The sequence below is a fragment of the Leucopleurus acutus genome, assembly GCF_964270905.1.
Source record: "Leucopleurus acutus genome assembly, chromosome: Y".
Lineage (NCBI taxonomy): Eukaryota > Metazoa > Chordata > Mammalia > Artiodactyla > Delphinidae > Leucopleurus > Leucopleurus acutus.
Window position 1 is genome coordinate 8153822 of NC_139164.1, and position 19308 is coordinate 8173129.

Below are 19308 nucleotides of genomic sequence, written 5' to 3' on the forward strand. Positions count from 1 at the left end.
TTTGTGTATCCTTAACTGCTTATTGTGGATATAGATGATTTTACTAGTTTATACTCTTTTAATTTTAACATTGGTTTTGTGCATTAATGATTTCCTATCTTTATGTTTGTCTTTGCTGATGGGTTTTTTCCTTTCGTGATTTTCACGTATGTCCTTTTATTTTTGACCTAGAAGAGTGCCTTTAACATTTGTTGTAAAGCTGGCTTTGTGGTGCCAAACTATTTTAGCCTTTGCTTGTCTGTAAAGCTTTTGATTTCTCCAACAAATCTGAACAAGAGCCTTTTTGGGTAGAGTTTTCTTGGTCAGCTGATAGCCCTATGGGAGTTCCCTTGTATGTCATTTGTTACGTTACCCTCACTTTTATTTTTTTACCCTTACCTTTAAATGTTCTCTTTTTAGCTTTAGTTTTTGTCATTTTTATTACAGTTTTCCTCTTTGAGTTAATCCAGTTTGGGCTGTGTTTCTTGGCTGACAGGTTCCCCTCACAGGTTAGAGAAATTTTCAGTTGTTATTTGTTCAGTTATGTTCTCAGCCCCTGTCTCTCTTCTCCTTTTGGGACTCGTATAATGTGGGTATTAGTGAGCTTGATGTTGTCCCAGAGGTCTCTTAAAGTGTCCTCATTTCTTTTCATTGTGTCTGTTCAGCATCAGTGATTTCTGCTACTCTGTCTTCCTGCTCTTTCATCTGTTCCTCTGTATCAGTCTACTGTTGATTGTCTTAAGTGTATTTTTTGTTTGACTTACTGATTTCTTAATCTCTGTTTGGTTCTTTATATTTTCTAAAACTTGTTTAAATCTTGTGTCTTCTTGCTCTGTACCTGTATTCTTTTCCTGAGTTCTTTGGTCATTTCTATGATCACTTGCCTGATCTCATTCTCAGGTAGATTGCCTATCTCCACTTCACTAACTTTTTCTGAAGTTTTATCTTCTCCTTTAATTTGGAGCATGTTCCTCTGTTGCCTCATGTTGCCTAACTTGCTGTTCATATTTGTATGTATCTGGCAGGTTGGTTGCATTTACCATCATTGGAGACGTGGCCTTTTCTAGATGTCCTTTGTGTCCCAGCAGCACACTTGCCTTTCGTTACCAGAACTGTATGCTGTAGTGATGCCCCCTAAGAGGGCTGCATTCATTGTGGCACACTGTGTGGGTGTTCTGGTAGGTTTGATTGGCTCTGGGTCCAATTGGTTGTCAGGCACTGCCTCTTGCAGAAGGTGCCAGCCACTGTTTGACCGGACCGGGTCATGGGGGTGGCTAACTGCAGAACCATAGGGAGCCTTTGGGCTAGTACTGGCTTACTGGTATGCAGAGTTGTGTTCTGGTGTTTGATTGCAGGACCCAGGGGTCCCCAGAGCAGCTGGTGTGAAATAGTTGGTAGGTGGGGCTGGTTACTTATATAACGATGCCTGGCTCGGGGCGTCTTGAAGCTTGTGTTGGCCTGCTAGTGGGTGGGGTCCGGATACAGCTGGTCCCAGGCAATGTCTGGCCAACTGATGTGCAAACCATGTTCACAGACTGCAGGGCTGTGGTTTACTTGAAGCTGGTGTCTGCCCTCTGATGGGTAGAGCTGGTTCCCAGGGTCTCTGGCTGGAGGGTCATGGAGGTCTTGAGCCTGGTGCCTTCCCACTGTTGCATAGGTTCATGGTCCATGGTATGGCTCTGTCCAAAGGTGGCTTATGGGCTCAGGGGGTCTTAAGGCAGCCTGAATGTTGATGGGTCAACTGTGGCTATGCCCACTTAGTTGCTTGGCCTGAGACACCTCTGTAACTGGTGCCAGTGGCTGCTGGACTTGGGCAGGGCTGGGTCCTGGGGCTGATAAACTAGGGGGTTGACTCCAAAGGATTCCCAACACCGGTGTCCACATAGTAGAATGGGCTGCCAAAATTGGCTGCCACCAGTGTCTGTTTTTTTCACATCTTTATTGGAGTATAATCGCTTTACAATGGTGTGTTAGTTTCTGCTTTATAACCACCAGTGTCATTGTCCCCAGGGTGAGTTCCATTTGCTTCCTGCCTCTCTGGGAGACTCCCAGGTGACTAGGTAGTTCTGGCCCAGGCTCTTATTAAATTACTGCTTCTACCCTGAATCACAGAGTGTGTGAGATTTTCTATGCACACTTTAAGAGTGGAGTCTTTCCCACAGCCCTGTGGATCTCTTGGAAGTAACTCCTACTGGCCAGATGCTCTGGGGTCTTGTCTTCCTGGTGCATGGTCCTTACACTGGGTAGTCCAACATGTGGTTTGGACCTCTCATTCATTTGGAAGAACCTGTGCATTTGTAAATTATTCTCCCATTTGTGGGTAGACCACCCAGGGGTATGGGGTTTGACTGTATCACAATTCTGCCCCTCCTACCCTTCTCCCTGTTGTTCCTTTGTATGTTTAGTTGAAGAAGATGATGCAAAAAGTTGTGATTTGGGTGTGATTTGGGTGTGATTTAGTAGGGTGTGATTTGGGTGTGATTTAGTAGGAGGTGAGCTCAGGGTCTTTATGCTTAACCAAATTGTACAGTTCTCCCTAGTACCTTTTAATTAAACAGATTTGTATAATAGCACATTATTTAGAAAAAGAACCTAATCCATAAGTTGCATAAAACAGGGTACTAATTCAGAAAGCAGTAACTAAGTCATTCTTTTCTCTATGTTGCCAATTTAATAAGAACTTTTCTTGGTGTTGTGAAAATTAGTTTACATTTCCAACATGAATGTGCAATTCAACTTGCTTAAATTATCATTTACAAAATATCCTGGCTTTTGCATTTTGGAATAAAACCTAAGTCACTTTTCCAAAGGTGTAAACTGAAAATTAGGATTTTTATGTATGTGAATCATACCTTAATAAAGTAGTTTTTTTAAAATAAAATGAAATATTAAAATAGTTGTATTTGATCAGCTGAAGTTTAAGCTCATAATGTGAATTTAGATAAATGTAGGATCTGTGCTGTAAGGTTTTTTCTTTTTCCTTTTTTATGTTTCTGTGATACGTATTTCTATTAATGACTGCCTCTTTACCATTTCCTGAAAGACAGTATGGAAAAGATGTGGACTTTTCCTGCTGTCCTTACACACAAGAGTTTTATCACTAATTTGGGAGATTCATGTAAATATATCAAATAATAAGTATTTTTAGGATTTGCATTTCAGGACAGATTTAAGTCATCTACTTTTTTCATACCTCACAAAACATGAATGTTTGGGAACTTCAAGTATTTTGGCATGACTTAAGGCACTGAGGGAGTTAACAGACTACTGGAAAAAAGAGAAGTATAATACTTTTATTTTTTTAATTTTTTCTATTTTTTATTATTATTTTTTGCGGTACATGGGCCTCTCACTGTTGTGGCCTCCCCCGTTGCGGAGCACAGGCTCCAGACGCACAGGCTCAGAGGCCATGGCCCACGGGCCCAGCCGCTCCGCGGCACGCGGGATCCTCCCGGACCGGGGCACGAACCCGCGTCCCCTGCATCGGCAGGCGGACCCTCAACCACTGCGCCACCAGGGAAGCCCTGCAGGTTCTTGTTAGTCATCAATTTTATACACATCAGTGTATACATGTCAATCCCAATCGCCCAATTCAGCACACCACCATCCCCAACCCATGTGGTTTTCCCCCCTTGGTGTCCATATGTTTGTTCTTTACATCTGTGTCTCACCTTCTGCCCTGCAAACTGGTTCATCTGTACCATTTTTTTAGGTTCCACATACATGCGTTAATATACGATCTTTGTTTTCCTGACTTACTTCACTGTATGACAGTCTCTAGATCCATCCACGTCTCAACAAATGACTCAATTTCGTTCTTTTTTATGGCTGAGTAATCTTCCATTGTATATATGTACCACAACTTCATCCATTCGTCAGTCGTTGGGCATTTAGGTTGCTTCCATGACCTGGCTGTTGTAAATAGTGCTGCAATGAATATTGGGGTGCATGTGTCTTTTTGAATTACGTTTTTTTCGGGGTATATGCCCAGTAGTGGGATTGCTGGATCATATGGTAATTCTATTTTTAGTTTTTTAAGGAACCTCCATACTGTTCTCCATAGTGGCTGTATCAATTTACATTCCCACCAACGGTGCAAGAGAGTTCCCTTTTCTCCACGCCCTCTCCAGCATTTGTTATTTGTAGATTTTCTGATGATGCCCATTCTAACTGATGTGAGGTGATACCTCATTGTAGTTTTGATTTGCATTTCTCTAATAATTAGCGATGTTGAGAGGTTTTTTATGTGCTTATTGGCCACCTGTATGTCTTCTTTGGAGAAATGTCTATTTAGGTCTTTTGTCCATTTTTGGATTGGGTTGTTTGTTGCTTCAATATTGAGCTGCATGAGCTGTTTATATATTTTGGAGATTAATCCTTTGTCCGTTGATTCGTTTGCGAATATATTATCCCATTCTGAGGATTGTCTTTTCGTCTTGTTTATACTTTCCTTTGCTGTGCAAAAGCTTTTAAGTTTGCTTAGGTCCCAATTGTTTATTTTTGTTTTTATTTCCATTACTCTAGGAGGTCCATCGAAAAAGATCTTGCTGTGATTCATGTCAAAGAATGTTCTTCCTGTGTTTTCCTCAAAGAGTTTTATAGTGTCTGGTCTTACATTTAGGTCTCGAATCGATTGCTTTTGATAGTATACTCATTTTCACAATACTGATTCTTCCAGTCCAAGAACATGGTATATCTCTCCATCTGTTGGTATCATCTTTAATTTCTTTCATCAGTGTCTTAACAGTTTTCTGAATACAGGTCTTTTGTCTCCCTAGGTAGGCTTATTCCTAGGTATTATTTTATTCTTTTTGTTGCAATGGTAAATGGGAATGTTTCCATAATTTCTCTTTCAGATTTTTCATCATCAATATGTAGGAATGCAAGAGATTTCTGTGCATTAATTTTGTATCCTGCAACTTTACCAAATTCATTGATTAGCTCTAGTAGTTTTCTGTTGGCATTTTTAGGATTCTCTATGTATATAGTATCATGTCATCTGCAAACAGTGACAGTTTTACTTCTTCTTTTCCAATTTGTATTCCTTTTATTTTTTTCTTCTGTGATTTGCCATGGCTCGGACTTCCAAAACTATGTTGAATATTAGTGGTGAGAGTGGACATCCTTGTCTTGTTCCTGTTCTTAGAAGAAATGCTTTCAGTTTTTCACCATTGAGAATGATGTTTGCTCTGGGTTTGTCGTATATGGCCTTTAGTATGTTGAGGTAGGTTCCCTCTATGACCACTTTTTGGAGAGTTTTTATCATAAAACGGTGTTGAATTTTGTCAAAAGTTTTTTCTGCATCTATTGAGATGATCATATGGTTTTTATTCTTCAATTTGTTAATATGGTGTATCACATTGATTGATTTGTGTATATCGAAGAGTCCTTGCATCGCTGGGATAAATCCCACTTGATCATGGTGTGTGATCCTTTTAATGTGTTGTTGGATTCTGTTTGCTAGTATTTTGTTGAGGATTTTTGCATCTATATTCATCAGTGATATTGGTCTGTAGTCTTCTGTTTTTGTAGTATCTTTGTCTGGTTTTGGTATCGGGGTGATGGTGGCCTCATAGAATGAGTTTGGGAGTGTTCCTCCCTCTGCAATTTTTTGGAAGAGTTTGAGAAGGATGGGTGTTAGCTCTTCTCTAAATGTTTGCTAGAATTCACCTGTGAAGCCATCTGGTCCTGGACTTTGGTTTGTTGGAAGATTTTTAATCACAGTTTCAATTTCATTATTTGTGATTGGTCTGTTCCTATTTTCTGTTTTTTCCTGGTTCAATCTTGGAAGGTTATACCTTTCTAGGAATTTGTCCATTTCTTCCAGGTTGTCCATTTTATTGGCATAGAGTTACTTGTAGTAGTCTCTTAGGATGCTTTGTATTTCTGCCATGTCTGTTGTAACTTCTCCTTTTTCACTTACAATTTTATTGATTTGAGTCCTCTCCCTCTTCTTCTTGATGAGTCTGGCTAATGGTTTATCAATTTTGTTTCTCTTCTCAAAGAACCAGCTTTTAGTTTTTTTGATCTTTGCTATTGTTTTCTTTGTTTCTATTTCATTTATTTCTGCCCTGATCTTTATGATTTCTTTCCTTCTGCCAAGTTTGGGTTTTGTTTGTTGTTCTTTCCCTGGTTCCTTTGGGTGTAAGTTTAGATTGTTTATTTGAGATTTTTCTTTTTTCTTGAGGTAGGCTTGTATAGCTATAAACTTCCCTCTTAGAACTGCTTTTGCTGCATCCCATAGGTTTTGGATGATTGTGTTTTCATCGTCATTTGTCTCTAGGTATTTTTTGATTTCCTCTTTGATTTCTTTAGTGATCTCTTGGTAATTTAGTAACGTATTGTTTAGCCTCCATGTGTTTGTGTTTTTTACATTTTTTCCCCTGTAGTTCTTTTCTAATCTCATAGCATTGTGGTCAGAAAAGATGCTTGATATGATTTCAGTTTTCTTAAGTTTACTGAGGCTTGATTTGTGACCCAAGATATGATCTGTCCTGGAGAATGTTCCGTGTGCATTTGAGAAGAAAGTGTAATCTGTTTTTGGATGGGATTTCCTATAAATATCAATTAAATCTATCTGGTGTATTGTGTCATTTAAAGCTTCTGTTTCCTTATTTATTTTCATTTTGGATGATCTGTCAGTGTAAATGAGGTGTTAAAAGTCCCCCACTATTATTGTGTTACTGTTAATTTCCTCTTTTATAGCTGTTAGCAGTTGCCTTATGTTTTGAGATGCTCCTGTGTTTGGTGTATATATATTTATAATTGTTATATCTTCTTCTTGGATTGATCCCTTTATCATTATGTAGTGTCCTTCCTTGTCTCTTGTAACATTCTTTAAAGTCTGTTTTATCTGATATGAGTATAGCTACTCCAGCTTTCTTTTGATATCCATTTGGATGGAATATCATTTTCCATCCCCTCACTTTCAGTCTGTATGTGCCCCTAGGTCTGAAGTGGGTGTCTTGTAGACAGCATATATATGGGTCTTGTTTTTGTATCCATTCAGCAAACCTGTGTCTTTTGGTTGGAGCATTTAATCCATTCACGTTTAAGGTAATTATTGATATGTATGTTCCTGTGACCATTTTCTTAATTTTTTTTTTGTAGGTTCTTTTCTTCTCTTGTGTTTCCCACTTACAGTATTTCCTGTAGCATTTGTTGTAGAGCTGGTTTGGTGGTGCTGAATTCTCTTAGCTTTTGCTTGTATGTAAAGCTTTCTATTTCTCCATCAAATCTTAAAGAGATCCTTGCCGGGTACAGTAATCTTGGTTGTAAGTTCTTCCCTTTCATCACTTATGTATATCATGCCAGTCCCTTCTGGCTTGTAGAGTTTCTGCTGAGAAATCAGCTGTTAACCTTATGGGAGTTCTGTTGTATGTTATTTGTCATTTGCTCCTTGCTGCTTTCAATAATTTCCCTTTGTCTTTAATTTTTGCCAATTTGATTACTATATGTCTCGGCATGTTTCTCCTTGGGTTTATCCTGTATGGTACTCTCTGCACTTCCTGGACTTGGGTGGTTATTTCCTTTCCCATGTTAGTGAAGTTTTCAACTATAATCTCCTCAAATATTTTCTCTTGTCCTTTCTCTCTTTCTTCTCCTTCTGGGACCTCTATAATGCGAATGTTGTTGTGTATAATGTTGTCCCGGAGGTCTCTTAGGCTGTCTTCATTTCTTTTCATTCTTTTTTCTTTAGTCTGTTCCACAGCAGTGAATTCCACCATTCTGTCTTCCAGGTCACTTATCCGTTCTTCTGCCTCAGTTATTCTGCTATTGATTCCTTCTAGTGTAGTTTTCCTTTCAGTTATTGTATTGTTCATCTCCGTTTGTTCTTTAATTCTTCTAGGTGTTTGTGAAATATTTCTTGCATCTTCTCGATCTTTGCCTCCATTTTTTTCCCAAGGTCCTGGATCATTTTCACTATCATTCTTCTGAATTCTTTTTCTGTAAGGTTGCCTATAGCCACTTCATTTAGTTGTTTTTCTGGGGTTTTATCTTGTTCCTTCATCTAGTATATAGCCCTCTGCCTTTTCATGTTGTCTGTCTTTCTGTGAATGTGGTTTTTGTCCACAGTCTGCAGGATTGTAGTTCCAATAGGTTGTATTTTAATTCTCATTTAGTTCTATGTATTTTTATAAATGTCCTGTGAGATTTTGCTTTTTGACTTACATATTACTTATAGGTGTGTTTACTTGCAAAGTGTTTGTTGATTTTTTTGATTATTGTTTCCTTTGCTAATGATTTCTACTTTGGTTCCATTTTGCTCAGAGAATGTGCTGTGTATCATTTAACTTCTTTTTAATTTGACATTTATGTTATGTCCCAGGAAAGTCTGTTTAATGGGTACTTGAAAAAATCATGTATTCTGCTGCTGATTGGAGTGTTCTGTATGTTTCAATTTGTTCATTTGGTGTGCTGGTTTAATTTGTTTTGTTTTATTTGGGGGGATATTGTGTTTAGTTTTCTGTATACTTGCTGTGTCATGAGTTTTGAAGTACTCAACAACAAATTTGGGTTTTGTATATTTTTTCTTTTAGTTCTATCCGATTTGTCTCATGTATTTTCAAACTCTTATTTACTCCCTAAACACTTCTGATCATAAGTTTTCTTGGTGAGTTGATCTTTATCATTATATAACATCTCCTTTTGCCTTTATTAATTTTCTTGGCTCTGAAGTCTAGTTTATCACATGTTAACAGAGCCACTCTTGAAAACTTTTTTTTTTTTTTGGCATAGTGTATATTCCCCTCCACACACACTGTTTTCTTGTTTTGCTTTAAACTGAATCTAAGTCTGTGAATTTTATGGAAATTTATTTAAGCATCAGAGATTTGGGTTGTGTTTTTTAATCCACCCTGCCAAACTTTTGGTCTTGAATATGTAATGTATATTATGTAATGTCTACATTTCAGTTAGTATTGATATTTTACACTTTGAGATTGCCATTTTATAACGTTTTTAGCTTTTCTTGTTTCTCATACTGTAAATCTTTTCCTACCTCCTGTACATTATTTGAAAGTATTTTACCATTCCATAGTGACCTAGTTAAGAGAATTTTGTATAGTCTTCTTAGGTGTTGCTTCAACTTTTACAACATGTATTTGAAACTTAACTCTGATCTTACTTGTGTCCACCTGGATTGAAGTGTGGAAACTTGTTTCCTTTTTCTTTTACACTTTTTAAATGGAAATTATTATTAATTTTTATATACTGAGCATTACATGAGGTAGTAGTATGGTTATATTCCAACTATAAAAATGCTTTAAGAAACTCAGAAGTTAGAATAATCTATTTTAGTCACCTGATTGTTACCCATATTTGGTGAACTACTTTCTCTGAAATTTCAATCCTTCTATTATAATTTCCTTTCTGTTTTGAGAACTTGATTTTGAAATTCTTTAAATATGTGTTTGTAGCAAATAATATTCTGAGTTACTTTGTTCCAAAATGTTTTGTTCTTCCTTAATCTCTTCTTCTTCTTCTTCTTTTTAATTTATTTTGTCTGCACTGGGTGTTCATTGCCATATGCAGACTTCTCTAGTTGCGACATGTGGGCTCCTCTCTAGTTGTGGCACATGGGCTCTTCAGTGTGTGGGCTTAGTTGCCCCACAGCATGTGGGATCTTAGTTCCCTAACCAGGGTTTAAACCTGTATCCCCTGCTTTGGAAGGCATATTCTTAACCATTGGACCACCAGGGATGTCCCCCTCCTTAATTTCTGAGGGATAATTTCACTAGCTCTGCAATTCTGGATTGACATTGTTTTCTTTCAGTACATGAAAAATCCTGTGCCATTTCCTTCCAAACTCTTTTGTTTCAAAATAGAAATCCATTGTCATTCAGATTACTTGTTCCATAAATAATCCTTTCTGTGCCTCTGCTTTCAGTATTTTTTCATTGTCAGTTTTTAGAAGCTATTAATTATTATGTTTGGTGTGGATTACATTTTACCTATTTGAATTTCACTTAGCTTCTTCATTTGGTAGATACATGTCTTGGCTAAATTTGTGAAGTTTTGACCCTTATTTCTTTTTTAATCGTTTTTCAGTCCCACTCCCATTTTCTGGTAGTTTGATGGATATTAGCACTGTGATATAATCCCACTGGTCCCTTCTACTCTCTTCTACTTGGCCTTGTTCAGCTTGGATATCCTGAAAATCTGCCTTTGTTCGTTGCATTTTTCTTGTCTCTTGCATTCTGTTACTGGGCCAAATCTTTTTTTTTTTATTTTGATTCATCTGTTTTTCAGTTCTATAATTTACATTTAGACTTTTTTGTTACCTTTTTTTGTTGAGATTTTCTATTCTTTGAAGAGATTTGTAATTGCTTTTTGAAGATTTATATGATAGCTTTTTTTAATGTTTATTGGAGATGTAATCAGTGAATCAGCTATATGCACACTTATATCCCTATATCTCCTCCCTATTGTGTCTTCCTCCCACCCTCCTTATCACACCCCTCACAGGTGGTCACAAAGCACTGAACTGATCTCCCTGTGCTATGCAGCTGCTTCCCACTAGCTATTTGTTTTACATTTGGTAGTGTGTATGTCCATGCCACTCTCTCACTTTGTCCCAGCTTACCCTTCCCCCACCCCATGTCCTCATGTCCATTCTCTATGTCAGTGTCTTTATTCCTTTCCTACCCACAGGTTCATCAGAACCTTTTCTTTTCTTTTTTTTTTTTTTAGATTCCATATATATGTGTTAGCATACGGTATTTGTTTTTCTCTTTCTGACTTCACTCTGTATGACACTCTCTAGTTCCATCCATCTTGCTACAAATAACTCAATTTCGTTTCTTTTTATGGCTGAGTGATATTCCATTGTATTTATGTACCACATCATCTTTATCCATTCATCTGTCGATGGACCCTTAGGTTTCTTCCATGTCCTGGCTATTATAAATAGTGCTGCAGTGAACACTGTGGCACATGACTCTCTGAATTATGGTTTTCTCAGGGTATATGGCCAATAGTGGGATTGCTGGGTCATATGGTAGTTCTATGTTTAGTTTTTTAAGGAACCTCCATACTGTTCTCCATAGTGGCTGTATCAATTCACATTCCCACCAACAGTGCAGGAGAGTTCCCTTTTCTCCACACCCTCTCCAGCATTTATTGTTCCTAGATTTTTTGATTTTGGCCATTCTGACTGGTGTGAGGTGATACCTTATTGTAGTGTTGATTTGCATTTCTCTAATGATTAGTGATGTTGAGCATCCTTTCATGTGTTTGTTGGCAATCTGTATATCTTCTTTGGAGAAATGTCTGTTTATTTCTTCCACCCATATATGGATTGGGTTGTTTGCTTTTTAGATACTGAGCTGCCTGAGCTGCTTTTATTTTTTGGAGATTAATCCTTTGTCAGTTGCTTCATTTGCAAATATTTTTCCCGTTTTGAGGATTGTCTTTTTGTATTGTTTATTTTTCCTTTGCTGTGCAAAAGCTTTTAGATATCATTAGGTCCCATTTGTTTTTGTTTTTATTTTCACTTCTCTAGGATGTGGGTCAAAAAGGATCTTGCTGTGATTTATGTCAAAGAGTGTTTGGCCTGTGTTTTCCTCTAAGTTTTCTAGTGTCTGGCCTTACATTTAAGTCTTTAATCCATTTTGAATTTATTCTTGTGTATGGTGTTAGGAAGTGTTCTAATTTCATTCTTTTATATTTAGCTATCCAGTTTTCCCAGCACCACTTATTGAAGAGGATTTCTTTTCTCCATTGTATACTCTTGCCTCCTTCATCAAAGATAAGGTGACCATATGTGTGTGGGTTTATCTCTGGGTTTTCCTGTTCCATTGATCTATATTTCTGTTTTTGCACAAGTATCATACTGTCTTGATTACTGTAGCTTTGTAGTATAGTCTGAAGTCAGGGAGCCTGATTCCTCCCACTCCATTTGTCTTTCTCAAGATTTTTTTGGCTATTCGGGATCTTTTATGTTTCCATACAAGTTGTGAAAATTTTTGTTCTAGTTCTGTGAAAAATGCCATTGGTGGTTTGATAGGGATTGCATTGAATCTGTAGATTGCTTTGGGTACTATAGTCATTTTGCAGTGTTGATTCTTCCAATGCAAGAACATGGTATATCTCTCCATCTGTTTGTATCGTCTTTAATTTCTTTCATCAGCGTCTTTTCTGCATACAGGTCTTTTGTCTCCTTAGGTAGGTTTATTCCTAGGTATTTTATTCTTTTTGTTGCAGTGGTAAATGGGAGTGTTTCCTTAATTTCTCTTTCAGATTTTTCATCATTAGTATATAGGAATACAAGAGGATTCTGTGCATTAAATTTGTATCCTGCTACTTTACCAAATTCATTGATTAGCGCTAACAGTTTTCTGGTTGATTTTTATTATGGGTTTTAGGCATTCCTTTATAATTCTTTTCATCATCTCTCTGCTGAGACTCAAAGTCATATATATTTTCTGGATTTCCCTGAGGTAAAAATGTTTGATTTCATAACCTTCACGTCTTCCCAGCATCGCTCTTTGGAATACTTCTCGTGTATCACTGTTCGTTTTCATTATAACTGCTTGATCACACTTACAGGAAAGAGATCCACAAAGAGCAGGTTCCTTTAGGTTTCCAACATCACCTCATTGTACAAGGCCCTCTGAGCATGGTCCAGGCATTCCCACCCCTCCTGAGAGAATTTGATGGCCCTGTCTTTGAAAGTCAACTGTTCCCTCTGTCTTATGACCCTGACTCTGTGGTCTCCGCTTTCAGGTCCTCTGGAAATTCCCATGATAGCTTATTCAGTTGCTTCCAGTATCTAATTCGTCTTGGTGTTGATACCTATTGACTAAAATTTCATTCATTTTCTGATATTCTATGATATTTCTAAGACATTATTTTATATTGTATAGTAGAATTTGGGTATTGTACTGTGAGACTCTGGGTCTGTTTAATCATTTGAATGTATATGGTTATCTTCCTCCTAGGTCCCTCTGACATCTAGGTACTAAGCCACCCCAAATTTAGAACCAGAGTTTTCTCACGGTGTTTAAACTCAATCTACCATGGTCTTTAAACTCTACCTATCTGTACCTCTATCATTTTTCTCTTTTTGCCATACAGTATGGCTTTTCTTCCTTTCTTTCCTTCCTTCTTTAAACATTTCCTTATTTTTGGCATCACAAGATGTTCCAGTTTCATGTTATATTTTCCTCGCAAATATCACCCCACTCCTGAGTCAGCCATTTCCCCAGTGAATCCTGGAAACGTTATTACAGAATGACATTTAGAAACGAAGATTTCGGCTTGGATGTGTTCATTTCTCCTAGAGTGTCATTTCTTTTAGACCCTCTTTAATAAATAGGGCCAAAGCAACAACAAGAATAACGAAAACCTGGTGTAAATTATCTATAACTTATTTTTTCAAGTCTGGAACACATACAAAGTAGTTTAAAACTGTATTTTATACCCACAGTAAAAGCAGAATACAGTAGTTTTTTTAAAGGTTTTTTTTAAGCTTTAGCTTTACAGTATTCAAACTATTTACCAAAGTTAATAAGGATAGTTCCTTTTTTCCGTATTCATTCAATGGGCTTGTTATTCATTTATAGTACATCTAGGCTCTTGTCTTAATTGTTTATATTCTGTTTTGGGTTCCTCTAAAGTCATAGTGTATTTTAACTTTATATTGGGGAAATAGGATATATGGGAAACATTCTTATGCTTCCAACAGTCATTGCAAGATAAGTGTCAGAGACGTGTCACTCTCTATTCAGCCCTACTACCTTATTATTCTTTCCATCTTTCTTTTCCCTACCACTCCCTGAAATCAGCTGATTCCTTTAGACTCTCATTTACTTTTTCCTATATTTCTTTTGCACAAATGATCAGACACATGTATTTTCTTTCATCCCCTTCCTTACATGTAAGCATACTATGTGTCTTGTTCATTTAACACTATATACACTGGAAATCACTCCAAGTGAGCTATTTGAGACTTCTATGATTTTTTTTAACTGCACAGTACTCCATTGTGTGGAAGTGCAATTTTTCAAGCACTGTTCTGTTTAATCAAATTTAAGGGTTTTTTTATATTTTGCATTTATACAAATATTGCTCTTCTGTATATTCTGGCCATAATGTATTTTCTTAGTATTTCAGGTTTATGTTCAACATAAAATTTTAGTAGTGCAATTGCTGGGTCAGAAGACAAGTTCATAGGTAGTATTATTGCCAGCTTGCCCTCTAGAACTCTTTTACCAATTTGAATTCCCACCATCAATTTAAGAGAGTTCCTGTTTGCCCATAGCCTCAGAGAATGTGCTGCCATACTCTTTAATTGTGTAAATTTAAGATGAGTAATATTCTTCTGGTGATGTTTCAATTTGAATTTCATAAATTTTATTTTGAATATTCTATATGTTTGACCGCCAATTTTGTTTAACCTCATTTTATGAATTTTTTGTTCACACAGTTTTTCCTTCAGCCACGTTTTGCCCTTTGCCTTTCTAAATATTTTTCACAAATCAGAGATATTAAATCTTCCTCTGTGTATATGTTTTGAATATTAACCCCAATTTGTTAATAGTGTTTTGACCTTGTTGAAAGTGTTGTTTTGCTTTGCAAACGTCTTTTCTTAATGTAGTCAAATTTATAAATCTTTTATTTCTTCTGAGTTTTGAGATGTGTGTCTTCTACAACTTAAGAGATACTGTCTTGTTTTTTTTTAGATACTGTCTTTTTAAGTAGTATGAACTTATCCGAGACAGGGTGTCTTTATATTTGGTTTTCACAAATATGTGTTCTATATTTATTCTTCAGGCTTTGTAGTTTTCTTAAGTTTATACTCAATTCTTTCTCCCTTTTTTTTTTTTTTGGTGGGCATTTAAATGTATTATTTTCCATCATGTTCTCCATTTCTCTGTTTACATCATGGAGATTGCTTTTAATATGTTGATTTTGTATTCTATTTTATCTAATTATTTTATATCTCTCAGATAATCCAGATAAATGATCGTGTCATCTGCAAATAGATTGTATTTACCCCCATTCTTACGTTTTAAATTGATTTTTTTTTATCTCATTGCATTGTATGATACCACTAGTACAGTGTTTGGTAGATATGGCTAGCATCACTCCTTATTACACTAGAAATATGCCTGATATTCTCTAAAAACATGAGTCTAGCTTTTAGACTGTCATATATTTATTATTGTGAAAAGTAACCCTAGAAACTTCCAGTTTGGTGAACACATAAAGTTTCAGGTAGGGTTTCATCCCCAGACAACATGGTATCTCTGGGCTCTTCCCGTATAACTTGCCTTATGCATCTCCTCCTTCCAACTGTTCCTGTGTTATAGTCTATATAATAAATTGCAAACACTCTTGGCATGCAAAGCCCAATGTTATCTTCTGGTGCAAGATAAGTTAAGGCCAAACCATCTGATAGTCACAATTTAATCCTGAAATAGGAAATTGCACTAGAAAAACCTGTATCATTGAAAATAATACTGCCAAGTTGAATATCAGCTTAGTGAGTAAAAGATAAAGTAGCATTAGAGAGCAGCAGCCTTCCAATGAAAATGTAGAAAACATGCATTCTCAGCACAATAAGGAATTTGAGATGCTGTGTGAGGAGTTGCAGGCCACTTTAAATGGTTTGTCCAAAATACAGGTGAAGGTGAACCAGTGGTTAAGATTCCATGCTCCCAATGCAGAGGACCCAGGTTTGACCCCTGGTCAGGGAACTAGATTCTGCATGCGGCAACTAAGAGTCTGCATGCCACAGCTAAAAGATCCCGCATGCTGCAACTAAAAATCCCATGTGCTGCAACTAAAACCCAGTGCAACCAAAAAAAAAAAAAGAAAAGAAAAGAAAATAGAAAAACTATCTCCCACTACAAAGAAAAGGTGAATTAGAAAATTACCATTAGGGGCAGGAGAAAAAATTCCCCCCGCCCTCAATTTCACATATGACCCATATTCCAATTTTATTAGGTTTTCTAAAAGCTGTCTGATATGTACCTGACAGAGCTTGTCCTAAAGTGCACCATCATTGCAGAACTTGCACACACTGTGGACCACAATCTCACACCTGTCAATGTAGTTGTACCAGCCCTCTCCATGGAGAGTGACAAAATGCTGCATCTGGATAGCATGTGGCCCAAAACAGCACCAAGCACTGTGACCTCCCAACATGATCTTGAGTGTAGCAGAAGTAAATGTAATTGAGATTAGACAATAGAAAAGATGAATAAAACTAAAAAAGGGTTGGGACTTCCCTGGTGGTGCAGTGGTCAAGAATCCGACTGCCAATGTGGAGGACACGGGTTCGAGCCCTGGTCCAGTAACATCCCACATGCTGTAGAGCAACTAAGCCCATTCACCACACATACTGAGCCTGCGCTCTAGAGCCTGCAAGCCACAACTACTGAGCCCGTGTGCCACAACTACTGAACCCACGTGCCTACAGCCCACGGTCCGAAACAAGAGGAGCCACTGCAATGAGAAAGCCCATGCTCTGCAATGAAGAATAGCCCCCACTAGCCACAACTAGAGAAAGCCCCACGCGCAGCAACAAAGACCCAATGCAGCCAAAAATAAATTTATTTAAAAAAAAAAACTAATGAGTTGGTTTTCTGGAAAAAAAAAATGAAAGTTTTTCTAACCTTAGCTACACTAACCAAGAAAGACAGGACCCAGAGTTGTGGAGAATATTACATAAACAAATAACAAAGGGTTGTAAGAGACTACTATGAACAATTATACCCCAGCAAATTAACAAACTAGCAGAAATTGATAAATTCCTAGAAGCATACCATTTAGTAAGACTGAATCATGAAAAAGATCTTAACAGACCTATAACAAGTAAGGAGGTTGAATCAGTCTTCAAAAACCCAAGGAATTTTTGACAAAGATGCAAAGAATTTGCTAATATGTTGAAAAGACCATCTTCAGACCAAGCAATATTTGCAAACCACACATCCAACAAAGAAATAGCATACAGAATATATAAAGAACTCTCAAAACTCAACAGTAATTAAGGAATAATTCAACTAAAATATAGGAGGGAAATGGAAGTTAATTTCCCTTCACTTGTGCAGGATTGGACTTTGTAACATAACGAAGAACAGAATATGGAAAGCCAATACATTACAGAAATTTGGCAGACTGTAAATCAAGTGGTGAGGGTTAACCACACTAGTGATAAATTGGGCATATCAGGTACCCATGATTTAATTCAGTCAGATAGACATCACCACTCTGTTTTTCTTCCCCCAAATCCACAGCCTCAATTTAATTATGAGAATGATATAGGGCGTTGGCAAAGCTGTTGGTGCATAGTACCTAAAAAAAGCTTAATAAATATTTGCTGTTATTATTTAAATGTATTTTAGGGGACTTCCCTGGTTGCACAGTGGTTAAGAATCCACCTGCCAGTGCAGGAGACACAGGTTCAAGCCCTGGTCCAGGAAGATCCCACATGCTGCAGAACAACTAAGCCCGTGTGCCACAACTACTGAGCCTGCGCTCTAGAGCCCAAGAGCCACAACTACTGACGCCTGCATGCCTAGAGCCCGTACTCTGCAACAAGATAAGCTACCACCATGAGAAGGCCGCGCACCCCAACGAAGAGTAGCCCCCGCTCGCTGCCACTAGAGAAAGCCCATGCACAGCAACAAAGACCCAACACAGACAAAAATAAATAAATGTGTTCTAGCCTACACCTTAGTTTAAGTGAATTTTAATGTTTGGAGAATCAATCTAATTAGGTATCTAGATCTCAAATCTAGATACAGTCTTCAGATATGGAAGAAAACATATTCAATCTTTTTTCTTGGAAATTGAGAAATCAGAACTTCTGCCTCCATACCTCTTTACTACTTCAAGTTTCAGAGGTGATGCGTGTCTCAAGGATGACCATCACCTTCAGAGGCTCCATGCTAACATGGAGATCTTGTTCTCAGAGACATGCTTCAAATTTTGCCACCTGCGAAAATGGAAATGATAATTTTAGATTTTTAAATCTCTTAAATGTGACTAGAAATTTAGACCTTTATATGCAGTTTTCCAAAAACTTTTTTTTTTGGCCCCACTGCAGCAGCATGTGGGATCTTCCCTGACCAGGTATCGAACCCATGCCCCCTACGGTGGGAGTATGGAGTCTTAACAACTGGACCACTAGAGAAGTCCTCCTGATTATAAAAGGTTGGCAATTATTCAACTTTTTTAAATGTAGAGGGAGGGGTGACTTAAGCAAGATGGCAGAATAGCAAGGCTTAGGACCTCTTTCACCAATGTGAACACTGACCTAACAGTATATGGACCTTCCTGAAAACTCCAGAAAACAGTTGTTAAAGTTTGCTGCACATTATGTCTTCTCGCAAAGGCACAAACTCCATCAAAGTAGATAGCAAAGTTTATTTTTTCCTTCCATAATTCCTTCCCCTTCATGGTATTGCCTGGCAACATAAGAGAAAACTCCCAACCCTAGCTTCATACTTAGCAGGGAAAGAAGAGTACAATGTGTGTCCATCATTTTGGCTTCCGGAGGAATGCCCAAGGGATTGGTTTCTAACTTGCTTTAATAACGGACTACAATGATAGTATACTTTGAACACAAGCATAGGGGAAATTGTGAACTAAGGCAAATGCTGGGACTATTATAGAATCAGAGAGACTGCAGTACAACAGAGGGACACCAGGGGGAACAAGATAATTGGGATCCTGAGAAACCAGGGACAAACGTTTTTAATGAGGAAATAACATGTTCTAGCCCAAATAAAATCCCCAGAAAAGGTTTCAAAGCTCGTAAGGATGCCTAGGCAGGCTGAATAATGAAAGCCTTCCTCTGTTCAAAGCCAACCCATATAGAATGGGAGGGGTGGTGGTTTCTTCAAATGCACAAATATCAATCCACAAAGTCCTAAGATCATAGGACTTAGAAAGAAACAGGGAGAGATGAATCAATCATAGAAACAATAAATCTTCAGAAACCAACACCAAAAAACAAAGATCTATGAGTTACCTGACAATTCAAAATAACCTCCTTAAAAATGCTCAGTGACAAAGCACAACCACTGAACAAAATCTGAATATCAACAAAACGATAGAAATAATATTCAAACAAATTATAGAACTCAAAACTACAATAACTGAATTGAAGTTTTTATTGAGTTTCAACAACAAAAATGTATTGGCCAATCAGAAAGAAAATCAGCAAACTTGAAGACAGGTCATTTTAAATTATTGAGACAGAGGAACAAAAAGAAATGTATGAAGAAAAGTGAAGAAAGTGTAAGGTACTTGTGGGATACCGCCAATTGGACCAATATCACATTTTGAGAGTCCAAGAAGAAAAGAAAAAGGATCCTA

General features: G+C 37.4%; 1 protein-coding gene across 1 annotated transcript in view; it reads left to right on the forward strand.

Moving 5' to 3' along the window:
* The window catches only part of LOC309978899 (lysine-specific demethylase 6A-like), a 186445-nt gene extending 168903 nt beyond the window's left edge, over positions 1 to 17542 (forward strand). The window contains exon 28 of the mRNA XM_082865559.1: positions 17331 to 17542. Coding sequence (XP_082721685.1) covers positions 17331 to 17358 — 28 coding nt within the window. The 3' untranslated portion in view covers positions 17359 to 17542. The remainder of the gene's footprint in view (positions 1 to 17330) is intronic.
* The last annotated feature ends 1766 nt before the right edge of the window (positions 17543 to 19308 follow it).